The sequence below is a fragment of the Dermatophagoides pteronyssinus genome, unplaced genomic scaffold (genome assembly GCF_027571235.1).
Source record: "Dermatophagoides pteronyssinus isolate colony J.1.1.1.1 unplaced genomic scaffold, Derpt_VIB-CSIC_2022.12 sq0004, whole genome shotgun sequence".
In the NCBI taxonomy this organism is placed as follows: Eukaryota; Metazoa; Arthropoda; class Arachnida; order Sarcoptiformes; family Pyroglyphidae; genus Dermatophagoides; species Dermatophagoides pteronyssinus.
The window spans coordinates 736,803-751,445 of NW_027461528.1; the positions used below are offsets into that span (position 1 = coordinate 736,803).

The 14,643-nt window shown below is 27.8% G+C and overlaps 1 protein-coding gene across 1 annotated transcript; it reads right to left on the reverse strand.

Moving 5' to 3' along the window:
• Positions 1-229: 229 nt before the first annotated feature.
• LOC113798917 (uncharacterized) lies at positions 230-10,803 on the reverse strand. Its single transcript, XM_027349504.2, has 5 exons — positions 10,289-10,803; positions 7,096-8,119; positions 6,698-7,005; positions 2,900-2,945; positions 230-2,760 (listed from the first exon to the last, which is right to left on the reverse strand). Exons 2-5 carry the CDS (start codon positions 7,891-7,893, stop codon positions 1,105-1,107), a joined length of 2,808 nt encoding a protein of 935 aa, XP_027205305.2. The 5' UTR covers positions 7,894-8,119; positions 10,289-10,803; the 3' UTR covers positions 230-1,104.
• Between the last annotated feature and the right edge of the window lie 3,840 nt (positions 10,804-14,643).

Sequence of the window (14,643 nt, forward strand, 5' to 3'; positions counted from 1 at the left end):
CCATCCATTTATATCCGAAAAGAGTAGAAAAGAAAAAACCATCAAATGAATCAAATTAGGGAAAAAATTCGGCAACAACCAAAACGCAAGCAAGACACAAGCAAACAAACACACAGAAAGCATCAATTGAATTTTGAAACCACCAAACGAAAATTTCAAATAATTTTTTTTTTTCATTTATTTATTTATTATAGGATTTTTAATTTCTTTTCTTTTCTTTTCTTTGATTGATCAAATGTAATGAATGTTTTGTTTTGTTTTGTTTTTTCGAAGTTTGATAATTGATAATTGTGTTTTTATTGTCGTGTTTATGTGTGGGTGAAAAAAAACAAAAGAATTTTTTTTTCTAAATTTTTCAAACTTTCAAAGGTTAATTGTTACAAACATTATCAGAACAAAATAAACAAGCAAACAAACGAAATGATGATCATCATTTTGTAATTTTTTTTTCGATTTATAATGACAATTATAATTAAAGAATGTAATGAAAATTGATAATAATAATAATTAGCCAATGAATGTTTGTAATGAATATCATATCATAATAATAATAATGATTTTGTTCAATGAATTTTCACGAAATAATTTTTTAATGATGATTATGATGATCGTTGATACAAATTGTTATATTTTATCTAATAGTAGTAGTAGTATTGGTGATGTTTATATGATCAATTAGTTGATAATAACTAAAATAGTCATTTTTTTGGGAATTTCGTGAACATTCCTTTAATGTTTGATAATTTTTTTTTACACAGAAACAAACAAATCAAAACAAAACAAACGTGATTATCTTGTTAAGTTGATGATGATGATGATGAGAATGGTATTTGAAAATTTTTTTCAATATCAATGATGATGAGGATGATCAAATAAATAATTTGAGTCTAGGTCGTTTGTGTATGTTTACAATGTGTTTTTCTTGAAAAAACTAAAAAGAATTTCGACAAGAATCACGAAATGATAATGAAAATGAAAATGAAATTGATAATGATGATGATTCAGAAGAATTTTTTTTTTGACTAAAAAATACTGCTCATTTTTTTTTTTTTTGCTTTGGTGGTAATTGTTTTATGGGAAATTTTTTTCCATCTTGGAATTTGACTAAATTGTTGCAGCAGCAGTAGTATTATTGGTGTTTGTATTATTAGTAGTAGCCGATGATGATGATGATGATTTACCCGAATTTGTCGATATTGATTGATCATTGTTTGTTGATGATAATGTTTCATCTTTATTGCATAATAATGGTGATGGTGATGGTGATCTTGATGAATGTTGTTGTTGTTGTTGATGATGTTGATGTTCATTTTTACTATTATGATTTGGTGATGAATTTTCACTAATATCTGTTTGTGAATCATCATCACTACCAGTTAATATCATTAATGAAGATGATGTTCCTGTTGCTGTTGTTGATGATTTCATTATTGATCCATCATCATTATCATTGATTGATGGTGATTTTATTGATGATCGTATACGATTATTATTATGTTGATGATCTTTATCCATTGCTGTTGATGGTGGTGATGATGAACAATGATGCTGCTGTTGTTGATTATTTTGTTGATGATAATGAAAAAGACTATTCAATGTTGGTGCCATACTATTCGGTATATCTAACAAAGGATTACCAATTGATGAATTGGTGTTAATATTGGTGGGAAATTGCATTGATAATTTTGTTATAGCATCATCATATAATGATTTATTTTTCTGTAAATGTTGCGCTGTATTAGATGTTGGTGATGATGATGATAATGATGCTAAAAGACTTTGAAATGAATTTGTTGCTGAAGCATATGGTGAAAAAAATGGTGATATATTTCCAAATGGTGATGTTGTTGATGATGATTGAGATGGCGGTGGTGGTGGTGGTGGAGGTGGTGGTGGAAATAAATGTGAATATGCTAAACCTAATTCACGCATTGCAAATGCATTAGTGGCTGGAAATCCAAATGAAAGATTTGGTCCAAGCATTGAATTGCTATTTGCATAATTTGACATACAGGATTTTATTGACTGTTCTAATAAAGCTGATGATGATGATGATGATGTGGGCGTTGTTGGTTGCTGTTGCTGCAACATATTAGCCATTGCTTGTTTACGATATGCAGCAGATAATGCAGCAGCAGCAGCAGCTGCTGCAGCTGCTGCATGTGATCCAAAAAATTGATGATTTATCGATGATGATGCGGATGTAATCGGTGTCAATAATGATGATGTTGGATCATTATTATTATTCGCTTGATTATGTAATGATGTTGCCGATGATGATGTTGATGATGATGATGATGATGTTGATGATGAAATAGAAGTAGGCGGCGCCAATGTTGATGAATGAGACGGAAGTATAGGCGGTACTAAATGTAATGGACTAATACTATGACTACTACTACTGCCAGTATTACCGTTATTATTATTAAATGATGTACAATGTAAGGGTGGTGGTGATGATAATGATGATGTTGATGTTGGTATCATTAAATTGGATATTCCACCTACACCATACGGATGATGCGCAGTTTGATGATAAAATGATTGATGAGGTGATGATGAATGAATATTATTATTGGAACCATTATTATTATTATTGCCATTACCCGATGATTGACCACCACCACTTCCCCCACCATTATTATTATTACTACCAATAGTAGTAGGTGTTGTTGATGTTGTTATTGTCATTGTTGTTGGTGTTGTTGTTGTTGTTTTTTCCTGTTTACGCCATTTAGCACGACGATTTTGAAACCAAACCTTGAATTTTTAATCATTTTGGATTCAAATTAAAAAAAGAAAAGAAAATTTCATTTCAATTAATCTCAAGATTATCATTAAAATAATCCAAAATAATCATGATTTTGTTGTTTTTTGGACAATTTTTTTTAAAACATACCTGAACTCTTGCTTCGGTCAAATCAACACGCATGGCCAATTCCTCTCTGTACAATAGAGTATAGATTAAATGAAAAAAAATCAGTCAAATTTTTTTAATATCCGGGGGAAAAACAGAAAATAATACCCAAAAATGTATTTAATTATCATTATAATAATCATTGTTTATGGGAAAAAAAATGGTTTTTAATATAATAGATTTGTAATCATAATGCTTTTGTTTTTTGATTGATAACTTTCACATATTATTATTATTATATTATCATTATAATTCAGGTGTCTCATTTTTGTTCAAATCAATTAGCTATTATGATTGATGTTTTTGTTGTTGTTGAATCCAATTAACCTTGGATTACATTGCGGTGGATAATAATTTTGAATGTAAACAATGATTTTTATATGATGTTTGCACGAGAAACACAATGAAATTAAGAAGACATTGAATTACAGCAGCAAAAAGAATTTTAATTTGATAAACGTGATACAAAATCACCGAAAACATATTGATCATCATCAGTAACTAAAATTCTTTTTTAAACAGATACAAAATTCCAATACAGTTACGTTTTTTTTCAAGTTATTAAATCCATGTGTGTGGTTAACCAAACAATGATCAATTAGTTATTTATTGGAAAGAAAATCATCTAGTTTTCTTTCAATTTGATAATAATTTTCAACCATTTATTATTGACCGAATGGTTATTATCAACATGATGATGATATGTATGTATGATAGCTATTAACAAATATTTTTTTATTTTTGTAATTTAAATACAGATATCTATGGCAGACAGACATGTTACGATGGCTATTATCTCATCATTGATCATCATCATCATCATGGTCAAAAAAATGTTGTCGATCGTCTTGAAGAACAACATTAACCACCACCATCATCATCATAACCACCATTAAGCTTTTTATATATCGACAACACTATCATTATAAATGGCCAATAATGATATATGTGGATGAATGGAAATGATGATAAATTCGTTCAAAAAAGAATAATATTCATGCGATGATCTGGCCTACTACCACTAAGATATCAATGAAATTATGATTGATAACTTAATATTCTTCATAATCATCATTATCGTTTTTTTGTTTGTTAACTTGAAAATTTACTTAATTTAGTTATTCAAAAAAAATCAATTATTACATTACATGGACAGCAATGGAATATCAATTATCAATTGCTTTGGATGAAAAAACATTTATATTTGGTTATTTTTTAAGGAAAAAAAGACAAAAATGATAATTTTACAACTTAATTAAATCCAAATATCATTTTTCATTTTTTTCTTCTTCAATAAATCGATTAGGCAGCAGCTGCATTTGATTTTTGATTTTTGATTCTTTTAAAAACATTAATGTCATTCATTGTAAACATTAACTAAATAATAATGATGATGATGATAATTAGTAATGGTCATCATTAACCAAATTGATTGCATATTAAAACAGAATACATATAGAATACCCACGCCAATCAACCAACCAACCAAACTAATCAACTGAATCAAACCAATCAAATTTTGTTCATAATAATTTTTCTTATCTTCATTTACACTTCCAACATCATCATCATCATAAGACAAATAGGATTTTCTTGTTGTTGTTGTTTTGCTTCATCTCTGTCATTTTGATGAGAAAAAAAAATTTTTTCTTCTAATCTGAAAATGTCAGAAATAACATAGCAAAAGAGAAGAGAGAGAAATTAAATTGAATTTTCAAAATTATTCATTTTTTTTTTGCTTTTGCTTTTCGATGCTTGTAAATGGACAATTTAATTTATGTAATTAATAATGATGATTATTATTATTATTTTTCGAAATAACAAGCGATAATTCATTATTGGATTGCCTTTTAAAAATGTGTCTGTCTTTCAATTTCAATGTATGTATGCATGTAATGTGTGTAATCGGCAAATTGAAATATTAATTACAATTAAGGAAAAAAAATGGAAAAAAGAAAAACGAAGAAAATGAAGAACATGAGGAGCATGAAGAACAGGATAAATGGATGGCCATTTGAGCAGCATCAAACTTGTATTTTCATTTCATTCGATGATAATTCCTTAAAACCAAAAAAAAATGATAATTTTCTCCACATATTTTTCCTCTCTACTTTCTATATTAGATTAGTAATTCATTGACATTCTTCAGTGTATATAATCGTCTTGTGATTCCGTAGAAGTTTTTTTTTTGATCAAATTAACGACCAAATGAAATGAAATTTTCAAAATGAAGAAAGAAATGAAAAACTCAATTATCGAATCAAATCAATATTGATAAAATAATTAGATTTATAAAAATGGCCTCGAAATTTGATATATTTGAGAACATATACAGCGAGAGAGAGAGAGAGAGAGAGAGAGAGAGAGAGAATGTAAGAAAACTGACAAGAAATAAACGTCATTTCGGTGTTGATAATAATCATCATTATCATCATCATTAATGGCACCATCATACAAGTTTATCATCATCATCATCATCATCATCATCATCTTCATTGAGTCCAATTTAAAGGCAATTAAATTAATTTTTGATTTTTTTTTCTTTTCAGCACACACACACTAAAAAACATGTTTGTTACATCGTTTTTTTAAAAAAAATAATCATTACTGATTTCCGAAATCAAAATGTTTCAAATTCATTTCATTTCATTGGAAACAAAAAACATCAAATAAAATTTCATTTCATCAGGTTTTTATTAATATTAAAAAAAATTCATTATTTTCATTGTATAAACCTGATCACTGATTACTGGCGATGATGATGATGATGATGATCGTTTTCGTTTTCCATAAATTACATGATTAAACAAACTATGTGTGTTTGTTTGTTTGTATGTGGATTATATTTCCTTCGTGATTTTTAAAATCTTAAAAGATTCTCAAATTTTTTTTTAATTTCATTTCAAAAATTTCATCTTTTCTCTCTCTTGCTGGATATTTTTTTTAGTGTTTCGATGGAATTGTGTCTGTGTGTGTGTGGAGAAAATTGAAACTTGATTGAAAGAAAAAACCAAGAGAGAGAGAGAGAGAGAGAGAGAGAAGAGGATATTTAAAGTAATCAATTTTTAAAATGTGTTTTTTCTTTTGCTGTTGCTGATAATCACAGTGCAAATGAAATGAAATGAAATAAATATCTTGAAGACCAGGATGAAAATGATGCAAAGATCACACACACACACAGGTGTGTGTGTGTCACTTACACAGTATGAAGCCGAAATTTTTTTTTCAAATCGATATAATCATATTTGAAAGAAGAAAAAGAAAAAAAAGATGTGATATGATATGAAAAAATTCAGAGGAAAAAAAACATGGCCAAAAAATGGTGTTATTATTATCATTAGGTTTTTTTTTGCTTCTGATCGGTGATGCCAAGAGAGAGAGAGAGAGAGAGAGAGAGAAAGAGAGAGAGAGAGAGAGAGAGAGAGAGAGAGAGAGAGAATAAATTAAATTTTTTTTTCTTTGAAATTTTAAATTTTTTTTATTAAATTTATCTTATTTGATTGCCGGTCATTTGAAATCATATCAGCAAAAAAATAAAATTATTATCTGACTAACTGAAAATGGTTGATATCGACCATTTTATTTTATTTTATTTTTTTTTGGTAAGTATGTGTGTGTGATTATAATTATCATCATTATTTTGATTGGCGAATGATGAGTGATAATGAAATTTTTTTTTCAATTTAGATTTTTGTGTGTGTAGGATTTGTGTTTAGGAATTGAAATGGATTCTTTCCTGTTTGTTTAGACTGACTGATAATTGATTATTCATTCATTTACCTTGTAAATACATCCGGATAATGTGTACGTGAAAATGCTTTTTCCAATTCTTCTAATTGAAAACTAGTAAATGTTGTACGATAACGACGTTGTTTACGTTTTGGAAAATCATCTGAATGTCCATGATGATGATGATGACGATTATGCATATTTGGATCATATAAATGTCTTGTTGACATTGTTGGTGGCATTAATGGACGATGATGTTGCGGTTGTTGTTGTTGATTTAGCATTGTTGCCGATGTAGTCGATGCTGTTGCTGACGAGGTTATTGCTGTTGATCGATGTTTTGTTGTTTGTTCATTTTCCTTTAATTTAATTAAACAAAATTTTCAATTATTTTAACCTTTTGAAAATGGAAATGTAAATGAATTTTACAAATGACAAAAGTTACTTACAAATAAATCATTATCATCATCATCTTTATCTTCTTCATCCACCTTAATACTCATTAGATCATCGTCATCATCATCATCATCACCATTATTATCATTATCATCATTAACACTATCATTATCACCACGGACATCATCATCATCACAATCATCATTATTATCGATTAAATGATCACCATCATTATTATCTTGATGATTACCGTTATTCATTGAAATGGTTAAATTCTGTGGTTGTTGTTGTTGTAATGATATTGGTGGCGTTGTAGCCGATGTTGATGATGATGATGATGCAACAGCTGCAGCTGCAGCAGCAGCAAATGCTGCTGATTCAAATGCCGAAATCGATGCAATTAATTGATCACGTTGTGATTGTTGTTGTTGATGTTGTTTAAATGGATGATTATTAATCATATTCAGCTTATTTAAAAGCTGATTATGATGATGATGATGTTGATTAAGTAGATTTTGTTGTTGTTGCTGCTGCTGTTGATTGTGTTGTTGTTGTTGATGATGGTGTGTAAGATGATGATGATGATGTCTTAAATGATGATCAATAAAATCTGGTACTGGCAACACCCCCATACCCATTGGAAGGTGTTGTTGTTGTTGTTGTTGTTGTTGTTTATCTGATTTAATTGTAGATTGTTGTTGTTGGTGCTGTTGTTGTAATAATAACAATTCTTTTTCAATCAATTTTTGATGATTATGAAGAATTTTATCAAATTGACCAAATTCTTGTTGTTGTTGTTGTTGTTGTTTGGGTTGATTATTTAAATGGATATCTTTTTCACAATCAATCATTGAAACAAATGAATTTCAAGCCACAAAGAACGAAAGAATTACGAACTAAAATTTCCAGAATAATTTTTTCGATTTATAAATTTTTCAAGAGAGATCAAAAGATTATTATCATTTGGAAAAGATATGCTTTATGTTTGCTGACTGTGTCGATGTCAATGTCAAAAAAAAATCCGTAGAAGAAAAAAAAAAAGATAATCTGATTTTGTTTTTCAGCCAAAAAAAAAATCTGGGAAAAAATAATGAAATAATTGCATTTATTCATTAGTAATTTATATTCATTTATAAATATGTAGATTTAATTAATTAAAATAATTATCTCATCATCATCATTATTAATGTCCACTATTCAAACAAACAAACACCGTTTTTTGCTTTTGCTTATGTTACCTGCATTCAACTTTACATTCTGAAATATTTAACGCGTTCCCTACCAGCGACGCATATATGCGTCGTTTATTTGCTGTAGTTCTATGTGTTTTTCGAAATCTCCGGTAGCGAACGCGTTAACAGCTAAAAATTAACATGCAAACGAACAGACGAACGAACGAAATAATGGTAACTTTGCTTCGTTTGTTTCGTTTTTCGATGAGAATTTTTTTGTTGTTTTTGTTGTTTTTTTGTTTCAATCTTGAATACGATAATCTAATAATATCATGTCATATCATTTATTAACTGGCCATCAAATAAAAAAAAACGCGAATAAGTAAAATAAGTGAGATAGAAAAACATTTAATAAGGGAGAGAAAAAGAGATTTATGCTTGGTTTGAGATCTTTATGGAGATGATTATACACAAACACACATACACACCGAATATAATCATTAGCAACATTGAACAACATTTTTTTTTTTCGTTGGATAAATGTCCATCCAGAACAAGATTGACTAACTAAATCTCTGAATGATGATGATGATGATGATGGCCAGTTTAGCGTGACGATTGTCCGGTTTTGTGTTGTTTTTTCGTTCGTTCGTTCCGTTTGTTACCATTGGTGATCATAAACGATGATGATGGTGGACAGTAAATTAGATATTGCACCCACCACCATCGACGAATACATTATACGGAAAAATCTCTTGTCTTAAAAGTTTTCTTTTGATTTTTCTTAATTCTTTTTGCAATCAACGATAAATATCACTCTCGCACTAATTTTTAATGGATGAAATCTTTTCTCTTGCTTTTTATTCTTGCTGTGTGCTTTTTATTACTGTTTGATGATAATTTGATTGTCATTATATATGTGTGAACACAATATGTTTATTATTCAATTCATTCAACCGGATTTAATAAGAAAACTGAAAATAAATTTATCATTGTTTTTGTTGTTGACGAATTGAATTCAGTTTTTAATTTTCTCTTAGTGGATTGTTGTTGTTAATTTAATGCCCTTGCTTTGTTGTTGTTGTTGTTGTTGTTGATTGAACAACAACTAATTTGTATTATAATTAGTTTAAAATGTGAGAGAGGGAGAAATTTGACAGAAAATTGACCCGAATTTTTGTTTTGTTTTATTCGGAAAATTTCACACGGATATCTTACATGATTATGATATTGAAAAAATTGAGCAATTATCGAAATATATCATTGTTAAGTTTGTAACGAGAAATAAAAAAGGGTTATTCAAAAACTGTATATGAAAAACACATTTGATATAGCTAATGTTATGAAGTGAAAACATTCAAAACCTGTCTAATTGAAAAAACAAACAATCAAACAACTTTTTTAACATTCTTATATTCTCCATAGATATGCTTTCGTGACAAAATATGGAAATAAAAAAAATGTATTTTAAAAGTAAAAATTCATTTTTGTTTACATTTTCAATAATGTTGTTAGTGGTTGTTATAATCCACTGTTATCTTAATTCATTTTTTAATCTTGTCATCGTCATTATCATCATCTTCAATAACAACATTAGCAAAAAAATGAGAAGGAAAAAAACATTTGAAAAATACATTATAATGATGATGCCATTATTTGATTTTTATCATCATCCAATCACATCATTGAAATATGATGCCGTTGATGCGAATTCAACACAAACACACACACACTAATTGATTGGGCTATTATCTTATGGATTTTTAATGAAAATATGTATCTGTATTGTGTAACTTGTCAATTAGTCGTTTTCGTTAAAATGACAAGATTGAAACACAAAGATTGACCACAAAATGGACAAAATGCTTCAAGGGGCGCTAAAAATAATGTCGCAAAAAAGATGTTTTTTTCTTCTAAAAAAACTAAAATATTCAATTATCTAATGAAATATCTACAAGTTTTTTTTTCTTGAAGATTTTGATTGAAAAACAAAGATATGAAAAAGGAATTTCCAATGAAAAAAAATGTTGATGTTTTTGTTGTTTGTTTGTTCGACAAGTGATTGAAATCATACCTTTTTGTTTTTGTTTTGGTTTAAATCAATTAATAAAATGAATTTGATTTATGTTTCAATGACAAATCATGTGATTTTTGATCGAATTTATATAGGTTTATCTTTGAATTTGAGGTATTTGATGATTGATTGATTGAAAATGGTAAACAAATAAACAGACCAACACGGGCACACACACAATAGAGATCGAATAAAACAATTTCATTTGCATAACAAAATAGTCACATTTACTGGTTGAATTTATCACATAATCGAAGAAGAAAAAAAAATCAATAAATACTGATCAATAATGATGATTATCTAATTTGAAATGAATGATTGAAATTACCGAATCATATTATGTAACAAAAAAAAATCTAATAAATAAATACACTGTGTATTGCAATGCGTAAAATTGAAGCAAAGAAAACATGAAAAACATTCACACAACCAATACGAACGAGATATAAACTAGATCTGAATTTATAAATTTACCTGTGTTACCTGTGTGTGTGTGGCTATCGGCTTGTGGCTATTCAAGTTTCTTTTTTTTTCTATTTCTTTTCATTTAGTTCTCTAAATGTTGTTTGGTCGGTTGCTATGGTGATGTTTTTACATATCATCGTTATTGTGGACCACTACATTTAATAAAAAAAAACTACCGGAGCAAATGATTTAACGTCACTGCATGTGTATTAGCCATAAATAAATAAAAAAAAAGGGAAGAAAAAAATTAGATTAAATTCACTTGTTCGTAAAGCTTATAAATTGAAGTTATTTTACAACTAATTTTCAATCATCATCATCAAACAGAAATTGCCTCTACATTTTTTACTTGAAAGAGAGAGAGAATGAATGAATGAAAAAGAGAGAAATTCATCCAATACACACACATAGATTTAAGCTCCGCCTACTTTATCTTTTAACTAACCAATCATTTTATTGATCAATTCTTTTTGTAATTCATTTATATACAATCGAATAGGACCGCCCATTTTTATTCATTAACCAATAGATTTTCATAATATTATCTAAGATGATCAATGTGAATGGCCACACCTCTTTTTTTTTTGAAAAAAGTTTTAGTTATTTACATGTAAATAACGAGTTGACTTCTAAACTAACTAAACTAATTTCATTGTTTTTGGATTCTATTTTTTTAATCTTTATTATTTTTGTTTGGTTAATTGAATCGATGATGATCTTCATTTTTCAATATCTTTTTTGAAGTTTTTCTCCAATCTTTGATGATTTTGATGATGATGATCCTATTGATTACTACCTGAATAATGATGATGAGAGCATTCCTGTTTTGTTTCCAGATTGACAAGCAAATTAATTTCAACATAAAACAAAAAGCAAAGCAAATGTAAATCATGGAAAATTATATAAATGAATTATATAAACGCGACATATCATTTGTTTTTTGTTTTAAAATTTTGTTCAGGTTGAATGAAAAAATATTTACTTTTATTTTGTTCTGTAAAAGTTAAAATAAATAAATAAAATTTTCAAAAATTTAAAAATTTTCATTTTAAATAAATAAATAGTTTCGAAAGATCAGTGAAGCAAATCATTCAGGTTTTCTGTTTTTTTTTGTGACTTTTTTAAAGAGGGTTTTCTTTGTTTTAAAACAAATATCCTATTGACATCCATATAGAGTTTCTTTGCTAATCATTTTCTCGTTGTCACTGTTGTTGTTTTGATTTAATCATCATCGATTTAAATGAACAAGAAACAACAAACAACCATTGAGTGCTAACTTGAAAAAATACCGGAGTTATTATTGAACATTATGGAATATTGAGAGAAAAACAAAACGAAAACAAAGATAATTGGTAGCGCCAGGTAAATAAATCTGAAAATCTGAAAGGTGGAAAAAACAGAAGATGAAGAAGAAGAAGAAGAAGTGAAAGAAAATCTAATTTGACACATTCATTGTATATAATGAATGAATGAATTTTTGGGGAGAAAATATAATACAGGTAGGTATCATCATAATCATAATCATTATGATTATCATCATCAACAACAACAAAATAGCCAACTTTATTATCACAATCATATTGGTATAAGGATTTTGTGAGATTAGATGAATCGAATGAACAAAATCATTATTAGATCAAATTTGCTGTTTATGTTTCGTTTCAACAAAAACAACAAAATCCTAGGATGGAATGAATCAAAAGGGCCAAGCCTTAAACTTGATAATAATTATTTGCCGCTTAAACAGCAACAACAACAAGAAGATTGTTGTTGATGTGAATTTTTTCATTCATTCATTTCATTTCATTTTATATGATGATTAATCACAATAAAACGAAACAAAATGAAACGAAAGATTTGATAATCAAAGATAATCATATATGATCAATTTTGATCATAGTAATAATAATAATAATGTTTGTTTGTTTGAATTTGTTGAATATAGATAATATCCGGAAGCATCAATTGGATTATGTTATCATCATAATAATCATCATCATCATCATAGTCATTTCATTCATTTATTCATTGTGTTTTTTGTTCATTTCGGAAAATTTGGGAAACTTTCTTGAAACAAATCTATCAACTCTACTGTCCTATCTGTCATATTCAAGCTAGTCAACAACAAATGGAATAACAAAAAGTCAAAATAGTCCAATAGTTATGTGTGTATGTGCGCAATTCAAATCATTTATTTAGATTCTGAAATTTCGTTATTCATTTCAGAGTTAAACAATGTTTTCCTTGTCTGTCATCTCCTCGTATCCATAACATTTTTTCTTTCTCTCTCTTTTCTCATATTTTGGACAACAACAACAACAAATTACTTTCAACAATGTCGCCTGGTTGATTATTAATTAAAAGGATCATTTTTTTTGCATATTTGCACATTCTGTTATTCCGGATTCTTTTTGGTTTTTTTCTGGATAATATCATTCCGTCAGTCAGTCATTTATTGTACTTGACTATAGTGTTTAGATGAAATCAACCTATCATCAAATATGAATAATCAAAAATAACAAAAACAAGGACAAATAACAATGTTAAAAAACATTTCAGGTAAACCAAATTTAATCCATTTTTTTGTTGTTGTTGTTGTTCCAATTGGAACAAACTGTCATCAACATTATTATTTAACTGGACACGCAATTGAATCTGCTTTTTATGACAAAAATCAAAATTCATTCGATATAATCAAGCAAGCAGAGAAAAACCAAAAACCAAGAAGAAAACATGATAATTATTTGGCCAAAATGATCATTACCATTTTTACCATTTTGTGATAATCATGACATTTGAAATAAACAACAACAAAATTAATCCTTTGTAGCGCAAAGGGTGGATAATATTAAATGACCACCATGATCGTTTTTGTCCATAATCTTGATTATTATTTTCATCAAATATAATCAGCTTTATCGGATCATTATTAACGTTTTTTTACAGGTAAATAAAGGTAATAAATTATGGATAATGTGCATTTGCATTTGCTGAAAAATTTCATTAAAATGTCATCATTGAATCTATAAAATTTGAAAAATTTTTAATTTAATAATTTTGTTTTGGTTTTGAAAATGAAAAAGTTCTTGAAAATCGATATTTTCTTGATCGAAAAAATTTATTACCTCTAATCATTTGACCTTAATCAAAAGATTGAAAAAAAATTTCAAATTTGTTTTTTTTCACAAACACATCCCATCATCAACGAAAAATTCGTGCATTTCATTTTTTTTCTGTTGTTCAACATTCCAAAATAACTTTGTTAACAAAAGATTTTTGATCAAAATCGATTGATACGAATTTTTATTCATTCATCGTTCTCTTCGTTGATTAAAATCTGTGAAAAAAATGATGCACGCAACAAGAATTATTATCATTTTTTTAAACATGAATAAATATCCATTGTTGTTGTTGTTTCTATATCAACAAAATTGATCAACAAAATTTCAATGATCTGATCATTGATGATAGATATTTTGGAATCTGACAGACTTGTGAAGGAGAGTGAGAAGATGAAAGATGTGTGTGTGTGTGATTCAATTATTCTTCATTTTCATTAAGCTATTGTTTTTTTTCCATTTTGACTAATTACATATTCATTAGAGTCTTTTTTTTTGTTGGAAAAAATCACATTTTCTGATTACACTCAATTAAAACATTATCTTCAGTTTATTCATCGAAAAAATTTGGCGTACAAAGAAGAGAAAATATTCGTGTTTTGAAGTTTATTACAAGATAATCATCATCACCAGCATCTTTTGATCATCCGCATCTATTTTTTTTCATCGTTTTCAAATGAATTTTTTTCCAACAGAATTTTCGTTTCGTTTCGTTTCTTCATAACGAAATGAGTTAAATTTTATTAACGCGCGTAATGATTATTTTCTTTA

What these genes read in the sequence shown, in the direction of transcription:
- LOC113798917 (XM_027349504.2), bottom strand. Translation starts at nt 7,893, where the DNA reads ATGATTGATTGTGAAAAAGATATCCATTTAAATAATCAACCCAAACAA. An exon ending in ATGATGATAATGATTTATTT is followed by an intron (nt 7,006 to 7,095) that starts GTAAGTAACTTT and finishes ATTAAATTAAAG; the next exon opens with GAAAATGAACAAACAACAAA. An exon ending in TATCCGGATGTATTTACAAG is followed by an intron (nt 2,946 to 6,697) that starts GTAAATGAATGA and finishes TCTATTGTACAG; the next exon opens with AGAGGAATTGGCCATGCGTG.